The sequence below is a fragment of the Neltuma alba genome, unplaced genomic scaffold (genome assembly GCF_004799145.2).
Source record: "Neltuma alba isolate B1F8T4 unplaced genomic scaffold, ASM479914v2 tig00010592_pilon, whole genome shotgun sequence".
NCBI lineage: Eukaryota > Viridiplantae > Streptophyta > Magnoliopsida > Fabales > Fabaceae > Neltuma > Neltuma alba.
In genome coordinates this window covers 510,006-534,360 of record NW_021635455.1, presented here as the reverse complement: position 1 = coordinate 534,360, position 24,355 = coordinate 510,006, and the positions used below count along the sequence as shown (strand labels likewise).

Below are 24,355 nucleotides of genomic sequence, written 5' to 3'. Positions count from 1 at the left end.
AGTTTTATTTTTTTTCATTTAATACTTATTCACATATTTCAATAGTTTTTATATCCGTAAAAAATAATATAATTTTTTGAAAAAAAATTTTTAATCCTTATCTCTATCATATATTATACAGCAGTATTTTGTTAAACTCTATTTCCGCTACATGCCATCCTTAGAACCACAGGCGCAACATTTTTCTAATGAAAATGAATTTGAACGTAACAATGTTCGTTTTTAGGTCGCGATCTTGGTCGCTCGTAAATGTAAGAAATAGGTTGCCAAAAAAAATAAAAATAAAAAATGGATGAAAAGTTTTCCCTATATTTGCGGCTCATGGCCAACTAAAAAGTTTTTGGTTTTTTATAAAAGTATTTTTAAAAATATTTTTATATAAATGAGATAAAAAAATTTTTTTTCATATTTTATTTATATATCATAAAATTATTTTTAAAATTAAAACTTAGTTTTACCATGCACCCTCGACAACCCGTTGTAAGGGTCAAGGGATTGCGTGTCAACTGATTGTGTCTAGAATGTCAATAATTATTAAGAGAACGAAAAATATCTCCTTCTGGAGCGCGCGTTTGTATTTGCCGAGCGTTAGACGTAAAAGTCGGGCTTGAGACTGACTTCCAGATTCATGAAGTTGGGGAAACAAGATGGGAAAGACAGCCATATTAATTACAAAATCCCGTCGTCAAATCTATCTTAAAAAATACTATATTTCCTGTCTTACTGGAATATACTAGTTATAATTAGCATTGATGAGGGTGATCCACGAACAGTGCGCGGCTTGTTCGATAGAGTTTTTACCTTTTAAGATTATCTATGAAGATATATTATTTAGATTATTTGGCGGCATGATCATTAGATTTCTATCCAAATATAAGCTTCGAATCTAGAAGGCAGCCTGAGCGTGGTCTCCCTGAAAAACGAAAAGAAAAATTAGAGGCATCGAGCGAAAGGTCAGAGTCAATCAAGGAATTGAATGTATCAATGGGCAGCTTCGCCTCCGAGTGAGGACTGGCGATGGCGGTCCAAGTCCCGTCCTCGCGCATTTTCTCTTTTTCTGACACGACGGAGATATAAGATCTGCTGCGAACTGCCCCTATTGACTATTCTGAATCAGGATTCCCGATACTCTAGTTTCAATCAGCACAGTGCAATCCATCCGCGTGAACTGCTTCCAGCCGGCCTCATTTGACCTTTCGTTCTTACGCAACTAAACGACGCACAAAAGCTGAAAGGTGGCCGCAACTCATCGTCGCTTTGCTCTCTGACATCATTCATGCTTCTCTCTGGGGATGGGGAACAACTGCCGGGGGTCAAAGAAGGAGGGGGATCAAAGAAGAAGGAGCTCAGTCAATTAAAGAAGAGAAGGAAGAAGAGTAAACGGAGTTCATACATGCCGAAACTTAGTTGTCTCAGAATCAAACATGACACAACGGGGGAAAGTTTTGACATGGAGGTTGTTGATGCTTCTGGACAGCGCCCCCATCCCGCTCACTTGGTCATAATGGTCAATGGTCTTATGGGCAGGTTAGTCTGATCTTTCTCGATCGGTTCAATTTTTCAGTTCTTTTCCTCTTATCTAGATGCATGATACAATGAATGATGATCATTGTTTTCACATTAAGTTTTTGTTGTAACGTGATGTTTGTGCTTGTTAATTCTAATTATTAATATCAGATAGCAGTCATGTGCTTATGCTTAACCTCTGTTAATCGCAGTGCTCAGGATTGGAAATTTGCTGCGAAGGAGTTTCTCAAGAGACATCCATATGATATTATTGTACACTGTGAGTCCGTATAATCTTGCTATGGTTATTTCATCACGAAATTTGGATTATTTCACCATGAAATGGAATGTGCATACCACTTGCAATGCAGGCAGTGAATGTAATTCTTCTATCCTGACATTTGATGGTGTTGATGTCATGGGAGAGAGACTAGCCGAGGAGGTGAGCTATGACTTTGGCACTAAGCACTTTTTATCATTACTTCTCTGTATCTGGAATTTCATTAGGAACCAACTTATGTTTGTAATTTCATATGCTTTCCTCTATGCAATCTATAATGTTTCAACAACGTTTTGATAGCTTGAAACCCCACTCCTTTTCTTTTCCCAGGTTATATCAGTTATAAAGCGGCACCCATATGTTCAGAAAATTTCATTTATAGGTCATTCTTTAGGTGGCCTGGTTGCAAGGTATGCAGTAGCCAATCTTTATGAGAGACATTTCAAAGGAAATTGCTCGGGAGAATGGAAACTCAGGAAATCACAATTCGGATCCAGAATGTAATGAAATGAAACCTGAAAGAAAATTGCAGGACTAGAGCCCAGGAAATTTGCTGCGAAGGAGTTTCTCAAGAGAATCCATATGATATTATTGTACACTGTGAGTCCGTATAATCTTGCTATGGTTATTTCATCACGAAATTTGGATTATTTCACCATGAAATGGAATGTGCATACCACTTGCAATGCAGGCAGTGAATGTAATTCTTCTATCCTGACATTTGATGGTGTTGATGTCATGGGAGAGAGACTAGCCGAGGAGGTGAGCTATGACTTTGGCACTAAGCACTTTTTATCATTACTTCTCTGTATCTGGAATTTCATTAGGAACCAACTTATGTTTGTAATTTCATATGCTTTCCTCTATGCAATCTATAATGTTTCAACGACGTTTTGATAGCTTGAAACCCCACTCCTTTTCTTTTCCCAGGTTATATCAGTTATAAAGCGGCACCCATATGTTCAGAAAATTTCATTTATAGGTCATTCTTTAGGTGGCCTGGTTGCAAGGTATGCAGTAGCCAATCTTTATGAGAGAGACATTTCAAAGGAAATTGCTCGGGAGAATGGAAACTCAGGAAATCACAATTCGGATCCAGAATGTAATGAAATGAAACCTGAAAGAAAAATTGCAGGACTAGAGCCCATAAATTTCATAACCTCTGCAACCCCACACCTCGGATCTAGAGGGCATAGACAGGTAGTTCTATAGACTTTATTCTCTGTTCTACCAATCTCCTTGTTTACACTTGCTGTTATAAACTTATTTTCGTTTGTTAAAGTAGAATGAAAACTCTAATAATATCTATGTTTAATGTCCCTAAATATTCTGAGGTGTCACATTTTCAAGTTACTCGGTTTATCTATCAATTTTTTGGGACTTATTTACGCGTTGTCCGATGCAATTGAAGTAAGTGAATGATGTAGTATGAATGCGTGGGCATAGACAGGTAGTTCTATAGACTTTATTCTCTGTTCTACCAATCTCCTTGTTTACACTTGCTGTTATAAACTTATTTTCGTTTGTTAAAGTAGAATGAAAACTCTAATAATATCAATGTTTAATGTCCCTAAATATTCTGAGGTGTCACATTTTCAAGTTACTCGGTTTATCTATCAATTTTTTGGGACTTATTTACGCGTTGTCCGATGCAATTGAAGTAAGTGAATGACGTAGTATGAATGCGTCAAATTGAAACCTTCTTCAGGTTCCGGTGTTCTGTGGATTTCACACTCTGGAGAAAGCAGCAACTCGTGTTTCATGGTTTCTTGGTAAGACAGGAAAACATCTTTTTTTGGCTGATAAAGACAATGGAAAGCCTCCACTTCTTGTTCAGATGGTTCATGATAACGAAGATTTGAAATTCTTGTAAGCTGGACCCATAATTTGATTTTTATGACTGACTTGCCTCGTGGGAATCATCTAGGGTAACACTGTGCCTCTTCCCTGCAGATCTGCTTTGCAGTCCTTCAAACGACGTGTTGCCTATGCAAATGTTCGTCATGATCGTATCCTTTTCTCTTGCTTAGTGTAGGAGATGGACAAGAACTTAAATCAGTAGAACTAATGATGAGTTAGACTCATAATAATTTCTTTGAACAACTTTACTCTATAACAGAACTTGTGGGGTGGAGTACATCATCTATAAGGCGTAGGAAAGAACTCCCCAAGCCCAAGGTAATCATGACGTTTCTTCAGTAACTTAGTTTCTTTGTATCGTAATTTGTAACTTGCTGGTTTTACTTCTTCAGAATCTTCCACGGCACGAGAAGTATCCACATATTGTAAATGCGGAGATAGCAAATCCCACTAACGTTCCTGATGAGGCTGAAACCAAAGTCAATGAGCCCGGTAAAATTGACCTCGAAGGTATTTTCACCTTTCTGAATTCACAAGAGAGAGAGAGAGTACTTGTTAACTGAAATTCCTCAGGTTTTGGCTTGTCACTGTATTCTATGGTACTTGTCCTTTTAATTTTAGAAGGACAAGTATTTGGGGAGAGCAACTGAGATGAGATTTTTTACTATTATATCGTTGTATTGGAATACAATAATGTGAAGATACCGTCTGGTTCTGGTTGAAGAGGAATAAGTGATGATTTATACCTGTACTGTGTAATATTCTCGATCATTTTACTCAAGTATTAACAACACTTGCCAGAGGAAATGATAAGAGGCTTAACAAAAATGAGCTGGGATCGCATTGATGTGAGTTTCAGTGGCAGCAGACAGAAATATCTAGCGCATAATGCTATTCAGGCAAGTTCTGTGTCTTGAAATAGAAATTAATCGTGCACAAGAATCGCAAAGCTTTTGTTTCGTCTGTTTCTTTCTTTAGAAAATATCAGGACTACAAAGACTTCACTGTCACGGTCCTATTTATGATTTTACTATCTTGTGCTGATTCTGTAAATCATTTAACATAATCTTATTTTCACTTGTATTCAGGTCAAATTCAACCGCATCAATTCTGCCGGAGCAGACGTTATCCAGCATATGATTGACAATTTTGAATTATAGTTTCCCTGACATTTTATTCTGCTTGACCCCTTTCTTATACGAGGAACTAGGGAAGTTTAGGAAGAGGAAATTGTACGTACAGGCACAATAATAGGGTTAATGATAGAAGGAGGAATGTGAAGCATTTAATTTTATCTTCTTACCGGTAATTTTCTTTTTATTCTCTTTCCCTGTTTTTTGCCCCCCAAACCATTAGTTGTCTTCAGCATATAATGAATGCTGACATTAAGATTGACTAAGTAGCGCAGAGTATGTTAGGAAGGCTTGAGGGGGGACACAGTAGGTTTTGTCCTCCTATTTGTTGTGCAATGTTAAATTTATTTCAATCGGGAATTTTGGTATGCAGTATAGTATAATATAATGCATCTTGATTAGTCAACAAAAGAGGAGCGTTAGTGAAATTCAGATGAGATTTTTTTTTTTTGTGATCAAATTTAGGACAAGGTTTGAGTTTATCCACGATCTAATGACAAGACAACTAATCTTAACCTCAGCTCTATCCAGTACCATAACTTTATTAGATTGGGAGGATCCTATTGTTTATGAGCTGAGGCATTGGATTTGAAGACACTTCCCCCTTCACCGCAACATACTTCAGGGTTGAATCCATTCCCTCACTAGGCATGTCCAACCTCTTTACCTACTGAACCCATGGATAAAGGATTGCATACAATTTAATATGACACAAATGCATACTCCTCTGGTCCTATTTATAAATCATTTTTAACATATTTCACACAGATCAAGGAAAATCTTAAACTTCATTAACTCTTATTTAAAATTCAACAACTTTCTAACTTTATCCCTATTGAATATATATTATATCTCATATAAACAAAGTCAATACAATAATAAATGAAGGGTAAAATTGTACATCTATACAAAAAATTTCTTTCAATGCCTTATAAATAAGATCAAAATATCTTCTCTCTTTGTCCTATAAATAGGACCAGAGGAGTATGCTTTATTCCTTGGATTCCCATGAATATTCAACTTTTTTTTTAATTCAAACCCTATCAATTGCACGTTTCATAATTGCACGGCATAAAAATGATGAAGCAGCAGTGAATTTGAAGGAAAGGAGAGAAACAAGGAGGAGATCAAATCACAGAGTCATGGGTATGGATACATAAAATTTAATATCAACATTTCCGTGTAATGCTGAAATAGCAAGAGCACATGATCTGCCAACAGCAAGCAAATGTCAAGCTCAATGTCTCCCGCAGTCCTCACTCACTCCTCTCAAGTATCAGCTATCCACTTTTCATCTTTCAATATCAACTGACCCACCCTTGACCCTTCCTACGCCACACCCTCTCATAAAAGACAGTTGATGGTGAACTTCACAGTGGGAGATGCATTTATTTATGTTCCCCCTCGCAATAAATCTATCGATAAATCCCTGGGTGGATTGAATAGGTACGTGAATTTTAGATAAATAGATAATAGACATTTACATGTTTTACTGATTCTTATTAGTATAGCATGTTCAACTAAATCTACTTAAAAAAACTGTGACCTTGTTATCCAAAGACTGAAATTTAACCGTGCTGCCGCTTGATAGTTGACACTACTGTGCCTGAATTTGCTTGCAAGGTGTGAATCTCTCTATATAGTATATACTAATAACTTGGTAATATTGTGGTCCACCCAAAAAAAAAAAAAGGGAACATTGTAGATCTAGATACCTAGACTCCGCGACTTGACTTGCCTTGGCAAAACAGGACAGAGTTGGCGTGTTGGAGTAGGGATGGACAGAGTTTTTTTCACCAAAGAAAGTGTAAAAACGAATCCTCATCCGCTTCTTGCGATTTTTGCCACCCGGTCATACGTAATTTAAATTTTCTATTTTATTTAAAGAGATTGTTTGGTGGGTGCATGTTGTTGTTCTGGCTTTACATATGAATTATGATATGATATATTACCTTAATTTCTTAATATAAAAATTAATTTAATTTTTATTTTAATTTTAAATATAAAACCCGTAAACCATTTTATCTCTTATTATCTATTTTTTAGATAATTTTTATAATAATGATAATTCTGACTAATACACTTGATTAGTAAAAAATTTTTAAAAAGATCATACCTATTTATTATAAATAATTAATTTAACTAATTTTTTAATCTATTTAAATTAGTTAATTAATTTTTATTTTAAAGCCTCGCTAGTATGTCTTTAAGTTTGTTTTTCCCCTTCACCGTACAAGTTAGGGGTCTTTGGAGGCACAAGAAACGAGGCTATCCCTTTTCTTTCTCTCAACGTCAAGTGTTGGCCTACTCTACTCCTCCTGCAGTTCGCTTACCACGTTGCTCTCAATTGATGAGGAAATTATTTAAGGCATCAGAAGGGTTGATCCTTTTCTGCATAATAGAGGTGGCATTCAATCTCTGACCCACTTTTTTCAGAATTTCAGCTTCACTGCTTCTCTGCTGTCACTTATCCCCCCCTTTTTTTATTTTCTTTCTCATCTCTCACACCACAGTCATGCAGATATCGCTTCCGGGTCTCCATTTATTTCAAACTGAACAGTGAACACTCACAACATTTGGCGTACTGCTTCCACCATCGCAGTGATCTCTTTGTCAAATTCTGGAGTTTTGCAGAAATGGCTCGTCTGCTACTCCCACTCTGAGTGCACTCTCATGCACTATAACACCACTTACGTCTTACTTTCCCGCCCATTTTAGAAGTTTTTGTATTTACACCCGAAGCAACTCCTCCTTTCTTCTGCAGTCTCTTCCTCTGAGAAAATGGTCAGCAATCGAATCTGCTTTTGTTGGCACAAATACATACCAATGATCATATATTTCCTTACTCTCTTCGCGTCAACCTCAATCTTCACTCAGGAAGGGTTCATGGCTGAAGGTTAGGTTACTTCTTTCTACCCTGGTTTTAGTGCAAAACACCAAGCTTTTTCACATCCAACTTTGCTGATTTGTCTGTACTCTTATGCATGCAGGCAGAACAATTCCCACGTTAACTGAGGCTTCAAAGGTAAGATATCTTTATCCATATAGTGATTAATTTGAACCTTGATTTCCTGTTCTTTCCCAAGTCATATAGCTCTGAGTACATGTATTAGGCTATAAGTTTCTTTCTTGTGTAACAAATATGTCCCAGAACTCATAATATATAATCTATTGATCAGAGGGGCATGGAAGAGCAGGGGTTTGTAAGGGAGTCGAAAGCTCAGATAGGATCAAGGCCTCCGAGGTGTGAAGGAAGATGCAGGAGCTGTGGACGTTGTGAAGCGGTTCAGGTGCCGGTTATACCTCAAGTCCAGAGCCACAGCAGAAGCAGAACAACAAATTCTGCAACAACAGCCATTCCACACTCCAGAGGCGATGACCTTTCCAACTACAAACCCATGAGTTGGAAATGCAAGTGTGGCAACTTCTTTTTCAATCCATGATTCACAAAACAGGTCCCATACATTTTTTGGGGAGCAACAAAATTGTATCACTTCAGCGAAAAATACTCATTATTCTCCGCCGTATAGGGTAGAGATTTAGGTTTAGCAACTCTTATATTGTACGTATCTCTGGCTCCTTTTTTTGTTTATTTATGAGAATGTCCGGTTCATAAACGTATCAAAGTCTGGAACTGGATGAGGGTTTTTTCACTTATTGTAATTACGTCGGCAGTTCTCAGCTCACAAGCGAGAATTGTAATAACTAATGAGGCGTTTTTGTCGTATAATCTACGTTAGCGTCTGTAATTTAAAAAAACAAAAAAAGTGATATCTATAAATTGGAGGAGAATTGAGAAATCTGAGCTTCTTTGTCTCAAGCTTTGTGCAGAGTCTAGTTTGTAGGGTTATTAAAGAAACCTGAGAAAGCGGGAGCGTGAAGGCTTGTGATTGGACTAATGCAAATTGGCAGAAAAAGAGAGAAGGAGAGTGAGAAGAGTGGGAGAGGTGGGTCAGATCAGATGCATCCCTGTTTTTTCATATCCCCACAAGATCTGCGCATCAGAATGCAGAGCTCCCACGTCCAAGAGATTTACACAAGCCACGCCAGCATACGTCATCTTACTTTCTTGCAATAAGGAAAAAAAAATCAATTTTCAATTCATTTAATACTCAATATAAAGTATAAGACGGATTTGGACGTTGAAAATTATCAAAACCATTGGTGAGGAGGATGCTGACATGTCTCGAGGTCGAATTTCGCGTTAGACACTAGACAGTGAGACTTGCTTCTTGGTATTTTTGTTACAAGTGCAAAATAAGGTGAGACCATTCTGGAGGATTTCATGGGTGCCCTCCATATTGGTCTAACGCACCAGAGAATAAAAGTTCTGTCCCGTTGCCTTGTGGTTTATTGTACCTGACTGGATAAAGCAAAAGATGACAGTCTTTTTGCTGTTAAACTAACCCTTGAGGCTGCACAGGGAAGCATTTAATGCGAGTTTTGAATATGGAATGGAAGCCACATGATAAAGATTTGGCCATTCGATTTCGTCAAATTTTCCTCACTGCTTTCGCTTTCAGCAGGCCCTTTTTCTCAAATCTTGCGTCAAAGGCCGGCCTCAAGTGTTTCGCTTTGCCGTGAAAATCGGGTTCAAATTAAGCCGCAGTATAAATTTCACCCAAAAATCAAAATTATTCACTCACTCAAAATATAATAATGATTTGTTAATCGAGATGAAGTTGATATTTTGAGAGCTGCATCGGGTTATTTGGATTTGGAGAGAGGCGCCAAATGTGCGTGAGGAACATCCCAATTTTGGTTACCTTATTACTCCTCTAACAGTGCTGATATCAGAGTTCATACGTAAGAGTTGCGTTTGAAAATTAATGTTGGTGCCGGTTAGTCCTGTCGGCTAGTAACATAAAAACAACTCGTTAAGTGAATCATGGCAACTTTGATCAAGCTTGTAAATTATTGCAATACAAAATGCTTTGGCACAAAACACAAAAAGAATGAGAATGAACTAAAACTTCGAAGAGAGTAAAGCATCACTTCAGCTAGGGGCATATGAAAATCGAGAGGCATTTATAGCCGTCCAACGCCTTCAACAAATGAATACACTTTAGTCCCCCTTTCAAGAGAAAGCAACATTTCAAAATTTTACTAATCCTGGATCCAGCTCTGTTCCACAGAAGGATATGTCATGGTTAAAATCCTGCTTATCATGAAAAATCATGGATAATCTGCCACTTGCTACTAAGAATGTTTTAAGTGGACATTCTGGTGTGCATTCCACTGCAGGCCCATCCACACTATAGAAGTTCCTGATAGGAAAATTAGAAGATTAGAACAACAATGCGGCACATTCTAGTCATAAACACACAATCTGAGAACAAGGAAGAAGTACACCCTCTCGAAATCCAAATTATAGTAGCTGGCAAAGAATAAAGTAGAGCACATGTATTTGGATTCGGATTTCTTTTATTCTTTTCTTTTCTTTTATGGTCTGTTTGGCTCAACAAAAAGAAAAGGAGAAGGGGGATTTTAATGGAAAGAAAGAGAGAGGAGTAGAAATATTTTAATATTATCTTGTTTAGATTTATATATAAAAAAAAAAAAGGAATGGAAGAGATTTAATATTACCTTGTTTGGTTCATAAGGAGGGGGAAGGAAAAAATATTTTCACATGAATAATTTTATCCTTATTTTATTTAAGATTAGTTTTTCAAATTTTATAGAATGTTTAATAAAATAAAATTGTAAATAACATTTAATATATTGAGTAATACTTATACCAAAATTCTAATATGCTTTAGAGTGTAAAGTATTATTAAAAAGAAGGCTGAAATACTGTTTAGCCACAACTTGTACTGTATCTTATCTTTGAATGAAACATTTGGTCATGTAAAGGATAAAACAGCCTCTGGAGACAAGAAGAAAAGAAATTAACGTACTATAGGGATATTAAAAATAAATATAGACATAATGGTCACAACATGGTAAAATATTATCTTTTCCCTCCAAATCCTCCTAATTTTAAAGGAGAGATTGAGGAGGGGAGAAGAGGGAAATTTTTTTAAGATTTTCCTTTCCCTCCTAAAATTTGTATGTTGCTAAATAAAAGAAAATTATTAAAATCCCTCCCCTCCCCTCCTTTTCCCTCACCTCAGTACCAAACACACCCTTAATTCTGGGGAGTTTGTTTATTTCAGGGGAGCCGAAAGAATAAATAAATCACAAACAATTCTTAAAACCCACAAGACAGTTTTGAAATGTGATGCACGTCATTTTGGTGGTAAACAAGGAAAGAAATTCTCATACCAGCAAATATGCCGACGGTGGTCAGGTTTGAAATTGCCATCGTGTGATAAATCAGGTATTCAGTCAAGAAATGACCAAATGCATAGATGAATGACAAGAAAGTAGCCAGATAAAGAGGCTTATTTTCGAGGTTGAATGCACAGAGATAGCAAAGAGTGCAGGTCAAGAGTGTCCAAACTCCAAATGTCCGTCCATGAACTTCAGACACTACACATAATGAATAAGTATTATCAGTTCCCTGAAATTCATGACATTAGTAGGACTATGTTTGAAAGCAAAGTCAATACAAATAGCTTGAACAATGCATTAAAACAAGTTTGCCAATAAAAAAATATGCCGGCTTGCTTGCAATTACCTAATGACCACACCAGATAGATCAAAGAGAAGTACTTACTTTGTTTTAATATGAACTCTTGTATGTTTCTTAATCTTAAGCAAGGATATCAAACTTCAATTTGCTGATCTTAGGGGAACCAATAAGATCATAAGAACAGGATGTATGCCGAGTATGTTTAAACTGGGGGATTTGATAGCTAAGCAAGCAGAGACAAGGATAACCAATGAACTTGTTCCCAATGCTTACATCAAGTTGACCTCACAAATAGCAGTTATCAGTTGGAAAAAAAATGGTGTGAAGAAATGGAACAGAGGAAAAACTAATTTTAAATAAAGTTGATAACAAAAGCTTTGCAAATACACTGTCAGAGTTGGAAATTTTCACTCTAAAAAGCTTTCTTGAAAATCTGGAAACGCCCTGTTTGCTTGTAAAAGGAAAAGTTGGTTCAGTAAGTTTGCATTGTGCATATAAATAAATTTTCAGAAGAGAATAATTTTAGTATAGGGATCTAGCAGATCTAATACAATGGACCTCCCCGAAGTTTTTACTTATTTGACTCAGTATACAAAGACTCTGAGATCTGAATATACACACAACCATTACAGCCGCTGAAGCAGCTAACTATCCTCGGCTACCTAAGAACAGGCCGTCTACTGTTCACACCCTCGAGAGCAGCATGTGGAGATGACTTCATCAATGAAAGTGATTGTCCTTGAAAGCTAAACAGGCTGTCCTCCAAAAATCTATTGTGAATCTAAGAGGTTTCCAATAATATGAGCTTGAAAATATGCGGTATTGTAGGAATGGAAGAAGATCGAGAGAGAGTACAAGAAGAGGAGATAGGAGTTACTATCTGTGTTAGAGAAGACGGCAAGTCGAAGAGCCCAAATGTCAAAGAAACCGAACCAGACGGAGGCTAATCGGAGCGTGCCAACCAGCATCAGCCACCATCCCAACGGCTTCATTTTTCCGTGCTTACGCTACCTGCCTGAGTGTGTGTTATCCAACCTCCGCTTGAGAATTGAATTGCTCCCGGCTTCCGCCACAGCAATCTCTCGAGAAGACAGCTGTCTGTTGGAAACGATGTCGTCTAAACGACCATGGGGGATTTTCCCCTAAAACAATGTGACTCGACGAAACGCCGTCGTTCGAGGAGGCAATTCCCGGCTGCGGCCTGCGGGTGCCAAAAATAATTTGACTCTCTCACTTTCATGGGAAAAAATATATATATTCGGACTCGGGTCCTCTTTATTTTAGATTATAAAAACTAAAATTACTTAAAAGAACCAAATATTAAAATATAGATTTTAAAATATCAAATTACCCCTGTCTACTTCTTTCGTTTCCCCTGTAATTCTTTTGCCCTTGTTTTCATTCAAGAATTAAAAGAATGCCATAAATCGAGCGAGATGCACACTGGGATGCATGCCCTGCAACAACAGGAACAACTCACAACAGAATTATTTTTGTTGGTTGCGTTTTCTGTCTCCTCGTGAATCTGAGTCTATCTGTCATTTTTCCGCTTATATCAGCTATAATCTTGAAGTTGAAGTTTCTGCACGTTGCCTGAACAGTTCAAAAAGATCCGAAAATCCATAGGTTAGACATGGCTAATGATTATCCAGATACAGCAACCACTGGTGGAGGAACGAACTTTTACTGAAGCTCCATTCAAGAGTTGCCATGCTTCTACCACTGTTGAGATTAGAGGAATGGTTTTAAAAATTAAAAAAAAGCTAGCGAGTAGTATTTTTGTCAAACAAATTACGGAGTTTTGTGACCAAGTGAATTGAACTATATCATGTTTAAATTTGCAGATTGAGAAGGATCAGTTCTTGGTTGCCTATCTCGGGGGCATCTGATGTCAAAATATGATTGCAGATTTACAAAGAAAAAATGGTAAATGAATCAAATAATTTGTGAGCCGTCCCTGTCGCCACTTTGACAAGCAACTGTGAAGTAAGGTGCAGGCTAATAGAAAATGAGAAATTCACTAGTTGTCAAATACTCCTCTGATATTTATATAAGACCTATTTAACTAATTTAATTAGATTAAAAAAAATTAGGTAAGTTAGTTAATTATAAGAAACGTGACACATTTTTCCTAAAATATCATAATCATCTTTCTTAATACCCTTTCTTCCTCTTCTACTTGATTATAATTAAGGAAATATCTATAAGGATAATTTAGAGAAAATTGATAAATATGAGAAATGGGTCTTATATTTAGGACTAAAATTAATTCAACAATTAGGTCTTGTATTAAGAACCAAAGGAGTAATTGAGATCCTATGAGAAAATCTAGGAGAATTAGTTATGAGCAATTTAGTCTTTCTAAAATTATATTTTAACATCTGGTCCTTTTAAATAATTCTGCTTTTCATGGTATCTTTTACTAAATATTTCTCTCTATAGGTTCTCTGTTCTATTCTCCCAGATTTTAATTCTTATATCAAATTAAGCATTATAAATATAAAAATTCTAGTAAGCATTTAATTGTGATTGGAAAATAAGTAGTATTTCCCCCCACAGTAGGAATTGAGGCTATGTTTGATATGTAGGTTTGAATTTCAATGGATTGGGAGTGGGAATGGGGTTTTATAACTATATTTAGTATAGAGTAACATTTATAGGGAATGCTTAAATTAATTTTATTTTAGAACCGTGTATGGAAGAGAAAATTGTCACCTGCTATCAGGGCGTCCATGACAATTCGCAGAAGTTAAAAACTTCCATGTCGTTACAATTTCCTTGACACAGTATCTTTCTGCTCCCTTAACATTTGATAACGTTTTATATTGCACGAACAGATAGCGAAGAGTTAAAAATAAAATGAAATGCAATCAATCTTCTCTAGAGGAAAGACAATATTAGTTAGGAAATTAATTTACAGCCACGACCATATACTATAGACATTTTTATAATAATGCATTTATATCTGATTTCTTATCTTCTTGCTACAAATATCACTTTCAAAACGGAGGGGCTTTGTTTTCTCTTCATAAATATTATTAGATTTTTTTTTTAATTTTAGTATTACTTACAATTTTCATTATGCTGAGTCAATTTTATTTTAAATATTATACGACCTTTTCTCACACGATCTGAAACTGTGTCGGGTCGGGGCCACGTATCGGATGCAATCCAGACGCGTTTTAGATTCACGTATTTCCATTTCCAAAACTGAGAAGCTCGTGCAGCTTGACGAAGGGAGAATGAGTCCATGAAGCCGACGGACTATGGCCCAGTCCAATCAGAATATCCTGTCAAATATTTAAGCATCATAAAATATAAAAACCACAGCCAGCATTTAATTTTAAATTTCATATAATAAACAGGTTGAGTGTAACAAAGAGAACTAATCACTCACAATGTGATGAACTAAATACTAATATTAGTATCCAACAATGTCTAAAACAAGATTGTTTCGATTAGGTGGATAACTGTGACAAAAAAAATTATGCAGGACAAAATGACCCACTCATTTAGTTTACCCACAGTCTCAATCAAACAAGTTAAGTGGATGCTCTTTTGGTGCAGTTCCAGAAAGACATTTGTCCGAAAATAATAACTTGTTGCTTTCCATATGATATGACTTTTGAAATTCAGGCACCATTTCGAGATCGCAATTCCAAACACACATGCCCATTTTTCATTTTGTTGCGTTCATTTCCAGGTGGAGATTCGGCAAAAAGCTTCAACTAATTTGTGAAAATGGGCGGCACGCGTTCAAGTTTTTTCCTGGCTCACTCAATCGAACCATCATATGATTGAGTAAGCTCTGTGTGTGTGTGTAAATATTTTTTTTCTAATATATGCTCAAATTTAATAATGAAGAAGAGAAGCACGCCTATACCACTGTAGAAGTAAAAGAAAGAGTGGGGATGTAGCGGGGAACAAATTTCCAACCTTGAGGCGTACAAATGGAATGCGAGAACCAATGAGGAACGTGCAATACGGATGGGAATTGGGAGGTTATTGATTAGATTTTAGTGGACATCACTGCCCCAAAGTCGCCACTCTTTATTTTTAATATTCCAATTCCAATAATTTCAACTCCACTTTCCTAACACCACGGAACTTGTTATATTATTCTTCATTAATTTTAACGTTCACCTCTGGAATAAGCCTTTCCACGCAAGCCCGAATTAAAGTTATCAACACCCCACTAACAATGCTTTTCCTTAACATGTAATATATTATAACAAGGTTTTGGAATGTCTCTTCTCATCAACGAACGGCAGACATTTCTTTAATTAATTTAAGGTTTTGTTGGTTCTAACACTATTTGCCATGTTTTATGTCAAGCTGTACGATGATTATTTTGAATTTCTCGCACCTTGAATTTATTTCCCAGTCGTTTTAATCAGTGTGATGTTCATTAAAGGAGAGGAAAGTGCAGAATAATACTTGACATTTTCTATGACAATGGTCATATCGACACCACACACACACACACATATTCATATTGGGTGGGCAGCATTCGGGTGTCTCTACGCGTGCCACTAGAAAGTGGAGTATGATATTCTGATTTAGACGCTCACATGCATGCATCTTTCATATACTGCCTCCCGCCCTAATCTATAAATAAGGTCTTATAATTAGGATCGAAAGTAACACTATATTTATGTGTTGCCGTGGATAATAATCTTATAGTTGCAGTGATGAGTATGCTGGAGACATAGCAGTTACTATATATTGCTTCATTTGCTTTCAAAGCATCTAAGAAATTTCTTACTTGAATATATGCTGCAGCTAGGTGTTACATTCATAGGAACATTTAATAACATTAAATTATCCCCGCCGGACTATATATACCCAGCTATTTATTATTATAATTAAGAACTGACAGAACAGAAAGCTATAAACAAACATGCAAACATATTTATATATATATATATATATAGCACTTGAATCTGAATTTGAGCATATATATGCATGCATATATATGATCATTGTTGAGGTTTGAAGGGCTGGTACTTCTTGAGATCTTGAGCTAGGCCTTGGATGGAGCCGGCGGCAGAGATAATGGAAACGATCAAACAGGCCCAGCTTAGTATCTTGAGCCATGTCCACGTGAAGGAGAATCTTCGCATGTTCGACTGCTTAATGTACATCTCAACGGGGAAGTAAACCGTTAATGGCCAGAACGAGAGCGAACCAATGAGTCCCAAGAAGTCATTGAAGAATGGGAATATCATCGCTATCACTGCCGTCACCACCACATAAGCACTCCTCCACACCAATCTGAACCAGTTCAAGTTATACGTCCCGCACACAGGAATGTTCAAAGCATGCTCGTGGTTTATGAATTTGCTCTCGCTCCATCTTTCCTTGCTCCAGTTCTCCACGAACCCAAATATGGGCTGGCAGAATACCTGCATGTTCATCAACAAGTTTGGTCAATATAATATAATCTATTGTAACGCTGCTTGTAATTAATTATATACATATATATATATATATATTAAATGTTGGGGATCTTGGTGGACCTGGTATGCTCCGATCAAGTGGATGGCGATGCAGACGTTGGCGAAGTCAATGAGCCAGAAGGGCTCGTAGAAGCCGAAGCCAGTGAGGAAATTTCCAGGCGCGTCATTTCCAAATGCTGCGTAACCTATGCAGCCACATAGCACGTAGAATATGGTTGTGGTGAAGATGCCGATCGAACTTGCTCTCTTCATCATTTTGTTCTCTGGGGGGCTTTGTTTCAGTGTATCCTGGTGCAGTCAAATCAAATGGTCCCCCGTTATAATTAGGCTTGAAAGCTAAGCTACATAACTCTTCACATGCCATTAATTATTCTAATTAAAGCCACTGCTTAAATGCGTTGCACATGATGATATGGCGCAACTGCATGCTTTAACCTATATTTTACAATTTTAGTGTTTTTTGTGGGTTTCTCCCGTGTGGATGAGCTTGAAACAATAATTAAGTTCCGGTCTTTATGGTTGTGCTTATAGTTTAAGTATTATCTTTGACACAGTAGTACAGAACACTATATACCTGTATCCATTTCATCAGACAGTTTCGTGTCCGTGTTTCGCAAACTTGAATTTATTTTGCATTTACCGGCTGCATTATATTACCTACAAGTAAGGGAACAGTATACCGGAGAGAAGTTGGTCATGGCAGATGATTGAGATGAAGCCAAAAGAATGATGGACAGAGGTGTTTGGGGAACTGAGTGAGATTAGGTAGGATTCTACTGTTTTGTAAAACAAAACTATATTATTTGTCATAAAAAGTAGCATTGGAAAGATAGTGGTCCATCGATTTGATGGTCCATTTGTATATATGCAGAGAATCTTAAGCAGCTATAGCTAAGTGGGTGTATGGCAACATCATTGTGTGTGGACTGTGTGTGACTGATGGAAATAGATTCTTTTAGCATCTTTTCTAGCATAGACCATGGACTAGATGCAAAGGTTTAATCTGTAATTTTTTATCCCTCCACTTTCTGATGAAAAGTAGAATAAAACAAGACTAAGAACATCTAAACTTTCTGATAAGCACCAACTCAACCCATCCTGATGCGGAGGAAAAATAAGCTAGTAAAAAAGAAAAAAGATCACCAGATTTCTAAACAATATCTTTCCAGTTTGCAGGGGAATTAATTCGATATATATATATATATATATATATATAAATGGTCAGTTCCAGTGATTAAACCATCAATCAGAGCCACTTCTTTTGAATGGCAATAACCATTTTAGTGGGCGATTTATGCAAAGCTCCACGTCTTCTCAGTCGTTTTCATGACAGTGCTCAGGAAGCAGCAAATCTACAGTATTTGGTTCATTGGCAATAATCAGAGGCCCACTGTGTATCAATTCCAGTCGGCGACTTGGCCACTCACTACAAGTAGTAGTCCCTCATGTTTAATATGGATTAGCTCTCAATCATGATCTTAAAGAAACCACATAGACCATATTATATCGAGACGAAATGCGCCATACCTAACTCAATACCAATATAACAGGTGTTGAGTATTAATTAAAGCCACTTATAGTAAACCCCCAGTTATGAGTCATCACAGCTGAATTTCAGGCAATAATAAAGTGTGGGTATGGCTAATATATCATTAAAAAATAATTTATAATTAGTTTCATTAAATTTATTGTATCAGAATCATGTCGATCGATTATATATACAGATATATAATTTCACTTACATATAAATACATAATACTTATTAAGCAAGTTTTTATATAAATTACACCAATTCACACGCACTTATACGAATGATCATGTGCCAGTGATATTATTATATTATCGTAAAGCAAAGAGATTCCTTCCTTTATTCACGAATGAATTATATATAATTAATGACTTCTTACCTCAGTATGTATGTATAACCCTAAGTAATGTACTTAATTGTTCTGTATCTGCTACCTACTCGATCACGCAAATAATAGAGATGATGTTACATGCATGCATGGCCACCCTAGGCAAAGTGGTACTCCTCCAGTCCTAAATATAGAACCTAATTATTGAGTTGGTTTTAATTCTAAATATAAAACCCATTTATCACATTTATTAATTTTCTTTAAAGTATCCCTATGGATACTCTTTCAACCATAATTAAGTATAAGAAGAAGATTGGGTATTAAGAAAGATGATTATGGTGTTTTAGGAAAAACATGTCACATTTCTTATAATTAATTAACTTACCTAACTTTGTCAGTCTAATCAAATTAGTTAAATAGATTTTATATTAAGGACTAGAAGAGTATATTAACTAGCAGATAACAATAATGCTACGACGACGATGGTAAGAAGAAACGTGAACTTGCCTGGATTTCGATAAGAACATTAGAAAAAGCATAAGCGAAGGCAATGTCTCCGATGGCTTGGAACGTCCTCCAAACCTTCTCCGATCCCGTCACGTCCACTCCAACTTGCACTCCTGTTAAGGATGTCCGTACGTGTTCCCCACCTTTCATAGCATATAAGGATCAAATAAAGATTAGACTTCTGCCCGAAGGACCATTTACCACCTTTTAGGGATTCCAGTATACGGAAAAAATAAAAAGAATAAAAACCAAAAAAGTTGGGGAGATTTCACTGTTCAGTCACTAACCTGATGAGACTTTAGCTATGGAGAGTCCGAGGCCAATGGTAGAATAAGCAAAAGACATAACGGCTGCGACGATGGAGAGCCACCAGAGCTTGTGAAAGTTTGGTATTTGGCTAAGCGAGATTTGGATGCACGCAAACATGATCATAAATGGGTTGTTTGATATATAACATTTCTCATGATGCCCGTGTTTGTGAAAACAATTCGACCTTTTCACGGCCCTGTTTTGTTAATTATCACACATCAGAGAGAGAAAGCGAATATATGTTAATTTACTTATACGGTCACTTAATACTATATACTACTAAAGTTAAACTTTATGCGAGAATTCTTACACCATGCTAATTGACGCAGTTATGGTGTAGCCGATGGTCACGCCTATAAGATTAACGTACTGAGCTAATCCGCACAGCTGAAATTTCCTACCTCCTGTAGAAAGAATAGCAAGTTTTGTTAGAATCCCATAAATGTGACTACAAGTACAAGTTGAGATAGCCTCCCTTCTGTGAAGAGATATACAGGATATATGCCTGTCTTGGAACTCAAGAAACCATGTTAGACATAAATTAAAGTACCTAGGACGGATCTGACAACCATGGAATAAGTGTAGTTTCTTTTGCCGTGGACGGGGTCAGGTGAACGGTAACAATCAGCGAGAAGAGTGGAAGTAAAGTAGGTGATGAAAGAGAAGGCAAAGAGGACGGCAGGCCCAGCCACCCATCCCATTTGAGCTATTGCCCAAGCTAGTGATAGCACACCGGAGCCTATCACCGCCGTTATGATGTGGGCACTCGCAGTCACCCACGTCCCTTCACAAACAAATTCAAAATTTAAGTGAGACAATTCTGCTCAAATACTGGCATAATTGAATAATACGTATATTCTTATTTTTCCAGCAAAACTACCGGTTCTTTTGACTCGTCCGTCGTCATCGAAGTTCTTGCCTCCATCGCCAAACGCTTCTGGAGTTTCTATATACATGCCATTCTTCTGAAACTGATGGTGATGATTGCTAGCCATGTCTAATTAAGAGAAAGAGAGTTTATGTGTTTGGTTTTGCTAGCTCAACTATAATGGAAGTGTCTGGCGGACACACGCGTATATATATGTCAAGAAGAGAGAAGCCAAGGCAAGGAGTGTGATAGTGCGTGAACGAAAAACGATAGTGGGTTAAATAGAGAGGGGAGGCGATGGAAGTCAAAGGGAGAAGTGGAACATTTAAATCGACTACAGGTTGAGGAATTTGCAGGAAAAGCGATGGAAGGAGGTGCTTTAGAGAAAGGCACTGAGAGCTGAGAAAAAATAATAGAGAAAATAGAAAAAGTAAGAATTAATGGGAGAGTTGGGAGGTTTAAGATGATAGGTGAGTTGAAGGGGTGGAATTTTTGGAAGCACTATGAACCATTGAAGGTGGCAGATTCTGGTGTGGTTGGGGAACCAAAGTGTCCCCACGCAAGATTTTAGGTTTTGGTCCATCCGTTTTGACACCTTCCTTATAATACTATAGTAGCCACTGATTATGGGTTCTTGAAATCCCTCTGACTAGGCCACCATGCATGGCCTCTCTCTCATGCTGCTCAATTATTCCCCTCTTCTTTTCTGCTCTCTATTACTTCATTATATTTTTAATATCCCACAACAAGCTTCAAATCCTAGTTTTCCTCGCCTATTATTATTTGTCCTGGTACAATGAATTTTTTTTACCTTTTTCTTTTAGGTAAATGAGATGTCATGGCAAAAAATCATGGCCCACTAAGCACCCATGCAATTCAGTGGGATGGTAATAAAATCACAAGAAAAAATCTTCCTCATTTTCTGATACTCTTTTCCGGGGGCAAAAGAAGAAGAAGAAGAAGAAGAAGAAGAAGCTTTGACCGTTTACCGTATATAAGCCGGAGATCTTAGGGCCCGTTTGGCATCACGTTTGGGGGCCCAAACGTGCGTTTCCATCGGGCTTCTGATGTGGCTGCGTTTTGAGGTGTTTGGATTCACAGTGGCCCAATCTGACTTCTGGAGGCTCAAATGGACTTATGGAGAAGTTGATCTGTGGAGCTTTTTTTGGAGGCCGGTGCGTTTGAGAAACCGTTGGTAGCATGTTAAATATTTTTACCTACCTACCCTCTGCATGTTTATTAGCTAAAAGAAAATACCCCACACACGCACTCGGCACTCTGATTTTCAAACCCGATCTGAAGCTGAAAAAGGGAGCTCGTCGTCTTCTGCCATATCCCCGCCGTGCATTCGCCGTCTACCGTCGTGTCTCCGCCGTCTCATCAGTTCCGGTTCTTGTGTGGGAGTGGGTCGTTCGGTCGTTCGGTCGTTCGGTCAGTTCTTCCAGCTCGTTCGGTCATTCTTCCTCTTCCTCTGCCCGGTTGAAGCCAGCGTCGCCGTCCATTGTCGCCACCGCCTCCTGCCGTGTCATCTCCGGTTCTTGTGTGGGAGTGGGTGGCTTGTGGCCGTTCGTTCAGATCCTCCATAGATCGTTCGGTTGTCGCTCTTCTCCCTCTGTTCGGTTGCATTCCAGGGTCGCCGTCCGTTGTCACCGCCGTCTCCCGCCGTGTCTCCGCCGTGTTCCACCGTCTCCTCTGTTCTGGTTCTTTTGGACTGTGGCCGTTCGTTCAGCTCCGAAGAAACACTGCTGGGTTGTTCGTTTGATCATTTCTTCCTCTCTTCGGTTGCAGGGTAGTCCGTCCGTTTGATCCGCCGCCGACCGTGTTGCTCCTAATCCACAAGTCTCGTTCGTTCAGCTGGTAAGAGATACATGTTTTTGGTCCTAGATCTGCTGGTGTTCGATTCATGTTGTTGGCTGCCATTGGTAGATAAGTCGGACCCATAGCGTTATTAATTTTAAAAGTGTTGATCTGATGTTCTTGCTCTTGATCTGATGCTCTTGCAATTAATGTGGCCTGGCTGTCGAATGGTAGTAGTGTAGTAGGAAAAACTGATGGTAGTATGACCTGGTAGTATCGTAGGAGGCAGAACCGCTGGTCTTTGATTCTTCTGATGATGATTTGTAGTTCTGAGTACCCCTTTCCTGTTAAATATTTGTGACAAGCTCCGAAAAGTTGGCGTTTTTTTAGTTTGAAAATGTGAAGATCAGTGTTTCAATTAATGTGGCGCTTATTTTTAGTCCGAAAATGTGAAGGTTATAATTCATAAATATTATATATATTAGATATTTCCTCTCATATTTATTTACAAGAGAAACATAAAAAGAATTTTGAAACATAAATATCTGATATTTTTAGGTGTCTGCCTCTCGGGAAGTTGTTTGTAAAGTGCCTCTAATTTAAGATTGTTGAATTTGTATAATATTTCTGCATTGTTGGAAGAAAAGTGCTCTGGTTCACTGTAACTCCCTTTTGCATTCTTGATTGACATTTTTCAATAGAATTATGAACAAAGATAAAGGTAAGGCAACATGGGATACAAGCACCACAGAGGTGTTACTTAAAGAATGCATGGAGCAAATCTACCGGAAAAATCGTCAAGGAACATCTTTTTCAAAGACTGGGTGGAACAACATTCATTCTGCATTCAATGCAAAAACAGGAAAATCATATGAGAGGAAGCAATTGAAAAATAGGCTTGATAGCTTGAGGAAGGAGTGGAGGACATGGGTTGATTTGAACAAAGAAACTGGTGTAGGTTGGGACCCTATAAACAATACAGTGGTGGCAACAAATGAGTGGTGGGAGAAGAAAAAACTGGTATATAATTGTTGATCTTGAGTTATGAACTGTGTTATTACTTGTTATAGGCTTTTTATTTTTGTTGATTGTATTCTTGCAGGAGAATCCCCAGTATGAAAAGTTTAGGTACCAGGGGTTAAAGTTTGCTCATGAATTAAACACGATATTCAAGGGTGTGATAGCATCTGGAGAGGATATGTTGGCACCGTCTTTAACCCAACCTCAGATACAAGAGGATGATGAAGAGAATGTGTATAGAGTTAATACAGATCTCCTTGAAGGATCGGGGGATAGCGAAGAAGATCTTGGAGGTGCTAGTATAGGAGTTACGGATGAGATGGCAGGCGTAAACTTAACAGCAAATACTGCACCTAGTGGTTCAGGAAGCCATGGGAAGAGGAAGAGAGGTGAAGGGTCTAGCAGGCAAACAAAGCAAAAACTTCCAGCCTCAAGACAAATAGCGGATTCAGTTAGTGAAATAGCTACTGCATCTAAGGATAGAGCTGCAACTCTTAAGAAAATAAAAGAGGTATCAATTTCTGAGGTTACGGCCGAAGTGCTCTGCCTTGAGGAAATTACAAGTGACTCTGATTTCCGGAACCGGTGCTTAAGACTTCTGTTGCACAAGAGTGTTCGGGAAATGGTTGTTTCACTAAAAGGACAGCCAGAATACTTGGTTGCATGGCTACAGGATATGGCATACAATCCACCATCATGGCTGAAACCCCCGCCTGCTTGAACTATATTTTAGGACGCATGTTATGATTTTATTTTGTCTAACTCGGACCAGAGTTGTTATTATATGTTTTTCAGTTAATGTTTGTGGAACTATGAAATTATGTAACTTGTTAACTGACTATGAATGTTTTAAATGTTTTTAAGTTACATGTGTTATTTATAATGGTAATTGCCCAGTATGAAAAGTTTTGGACTAATTTTTATGTCTTTGCATGTTTAACAGAAAGAAATATTTATTTGCACATACGTAAAAATATTTATTTGTCGTTTAAAAAAATTCTTACAGTTGAATTTAACCACACTCACAGGTGACATTATCTATGGCAAATTGGAACAATCAATTTACGTTTGACTGGATGGAGGAAGATGAACAGTCTGAAGAGGAGTCAGAGGAAGATGAACAGTCTCAATTGATTTCCCTTTTAGATGAAGAGATAACACAATATGAAGAGGTAGCTGTATTGGT

The 24,355-nt window shown here is 37.6% G+C and overlaps 5 protein-coding genes across 5 annotated transcripts; 3 read left to right on the top strand and 2 right to left on the bottom strand.

The window, feature by feature from the left end:
- Positions 1-674: 674 nt before the first annotated feature.
- On the top strand, positions 675-5,190 carry LOC114757318 (putative lipase ROG1). Its single transcript, XM_028946323.1, has 10 exons — positions 675-1,527; positions 1,719-1,786; positions 1,878-1,948; positions 2,717-2,986; positions 3,495-3,655; positions 3,740-3,795; positions 3,906-3,964; positions 4,039-4,156; positions 4,448-4,545; positions 4,735-5,190. Exons 1-10 carry the CDS (start codon positions 1,277-1,279, stop codon positions 4,804-4,806), a joined length of 1,224 nt encoding a protein of 407 aa, XP_028802156.1. The 5' UTR covers positions 675-1,276; the 3' UTR covers positions 4,807-5,190.
- A 2,126-nt stretch (positions 5,191-7,316) lies between these two features.
- Positions 7,317-8,538, top strand: LOC114757316 (EPIDERMAL PATTERNING FACTOR-like protein 2). The gene is made up of 3 exons (XM_028946322.1): positions 7,317-7,675; positions 7,770-7,804; positions 7,959-8,538. Exons 1-3 carry the CDS (start codon positions 7,561-7,563, stop codon positions 8,220-8,222), a joined length of 414 nt encoding a protein of 137 aa, XP_028802155.1. The 5' UTR covers positions 7,317-7,560; the 3' UTR covers positions 8,223-8,538.
- A 1,274-nt stretch (positions 8,539-9,812) lies between these two features.
- Positions 9,813-12,443, bottom strand: LOC114757363 (ergosterol biosynthetic protein 28). The gene is made up of 3 exons (XM_028946391.1): positions 12,231-12,443; positions 11,044-11,250; positions 9,813-10,046 (listed from the first exon to the last, which is right to left on the bottom strand). The coding sequence occupies exons 1-3, from the start codon at positions 12,343-12,345 to the stop codon at positions 9,979-9,981; spliced, it is 390 nt and encodes a 129-aa protein (XP_028802224.1). The 5' UTR covers positions 12,346-12,443; the 3' UTR covers positions 9,813-9,978.
- Positions 12,444-16,072: 3,629 nt separating this feature from the next.
- On the bottom strand, positions 16,073-20,667 carry LOC114757348 (amino acid permease 6). The gene is made up of 7 exons (XM_028946368.1): positions 20,365-20,667; positions 20,035-20,268; positions 19,795-19,888; positions 19,463-19,680; positions 19,176-19,318; positions 16,873-17,100; positions 16,073-16,758 (listed from the first exon to the last, which is right to left on the bottom strand). Exons 1-7 carry the CDS (start codon positions 20,477-20,479, stop codon positions 16,333-16,335), a joined length of 1,458 nt encoding a protein of 485 aa, XP_028802201.1. The 5' UTR covers positions 20,480-20,667; the 3' UTR covers positions 16,073-16,332.
- Positions 20,668-22,854: 2,187 nt separating this feature from the next.
- LOC114757322 (L10-interacting MYB domain-containing protein-like) lies at positions 22,855-23,890 on the top strand. Its single transcript, XM_028946328.1, has 2 exons — positions 22,855-23,169; positions 23,252-23,890. The coding sequence occupies exons 1-2, from the start codon at positions 22,855-22,857 to the stop codon at positions 23,888-23,890; spliced, it is 954 nt and encodes a 317-aa protein (XP_028802161.1).
- Positions 23,891-24,355: the final 465 nt, after the last annotated feature.

Bases quoted from the DNA above. Each gene is read 5' to 3' on its own strand.
- LOC114757318 (XM_028946323.1), top strand. From the start codon at position 1,277: ATGCTTCTCTCTGGGGATGGGGAACAACTGCCGGGGGTCAAAGAAGGA. The intron at 1,787-1,877 runs GTGAGTCCGTAT...CTTGCAATGCAG, and splicing joins ATATGATATTATTGTACACT to GCAGTGAATGTAATTCTTCT. The intron at 4,157-4,447 runs GTATTTTCACCT...AACACTTGCCAG, and splicing joins CGGTAAAATTGACCTCGAAG to AGGAAATGATAAGAGGCTTA.
- LOC114757316 (XM_028946322.1), top strand. From the start codon at position 7,561: ATGGTCAGCAATCGAATCTGCTTTTGTTGGCACAAATACATACCAATG. The intron at 7,676-7,769 runs GTTAGGTTACTT...TTATGCATGCAG, and splicing joins GGAAGGGTTCATGGCTGAAG to GCAGAACAATTCCCACGTTA. The intron at 7,805-7,958 runs GTAAGATATCTT...TCTATTGATCAG, and splicing joins CGTTAACTGAGGCTTCAAAG to AGGGGCATGGAAGAGCAGGG.
- LOC114757363 (XM_028946391.1), bottom strand. From the start codon at position 12,345: ATGAAGCCGTTGGGATGGTGGCTGATGCTGGTTGGCACGCTCCGATTA. The intron at 11,251-12,230 runs GTAACTCCTATC...CATTATGTGTAG, and splicing joins CGTCTTCTCTAACACAGATA to TGTCTGAAGTTCATGGACGG. The intron at 10,047-11,043 runs GTATGAGAATTT...TTTTCCTATCAG, and splicing joins CACCGTCGGCATATTTGCTG to GAACTTCTATAGTGTGGATG.
- LOC114757348 (XM_028946368.1), bottom strand. From the start codon at position 20,479: ATGGCTAGCAATCATCACCATCAGTTTCAGAAGAATGGCATGTATATA. The intron at 19,319-19,462 runs GTTAGTGACTGA...ATGCTATGAAAG, and splicing joins CATAGCTAAAGTCTCATCAG to GTGGGGAACACGTACGGACA. The intron at 17,101-19,175 runs GCAAGTTCACGT...TGACTGCACCAG, and splicing joins ATGTTCTTATCGAAATCCAG to GATACACTGAAACAAAGCCC.
- LOC114757322 (XM_028946328.1), top strand. From the start codon at position 22,855: ATGAACAAAGATAAAGGTAAGGCAACATGGGATACAAGCACCACAGAG. The intron at 23,170-23,251 runs GTATATAATTGT...GTATTCTTGCAG, and splicing joins GGTGGGAGAAGAAAAAACTG to GAGAATCCCCAGTATGAAAA.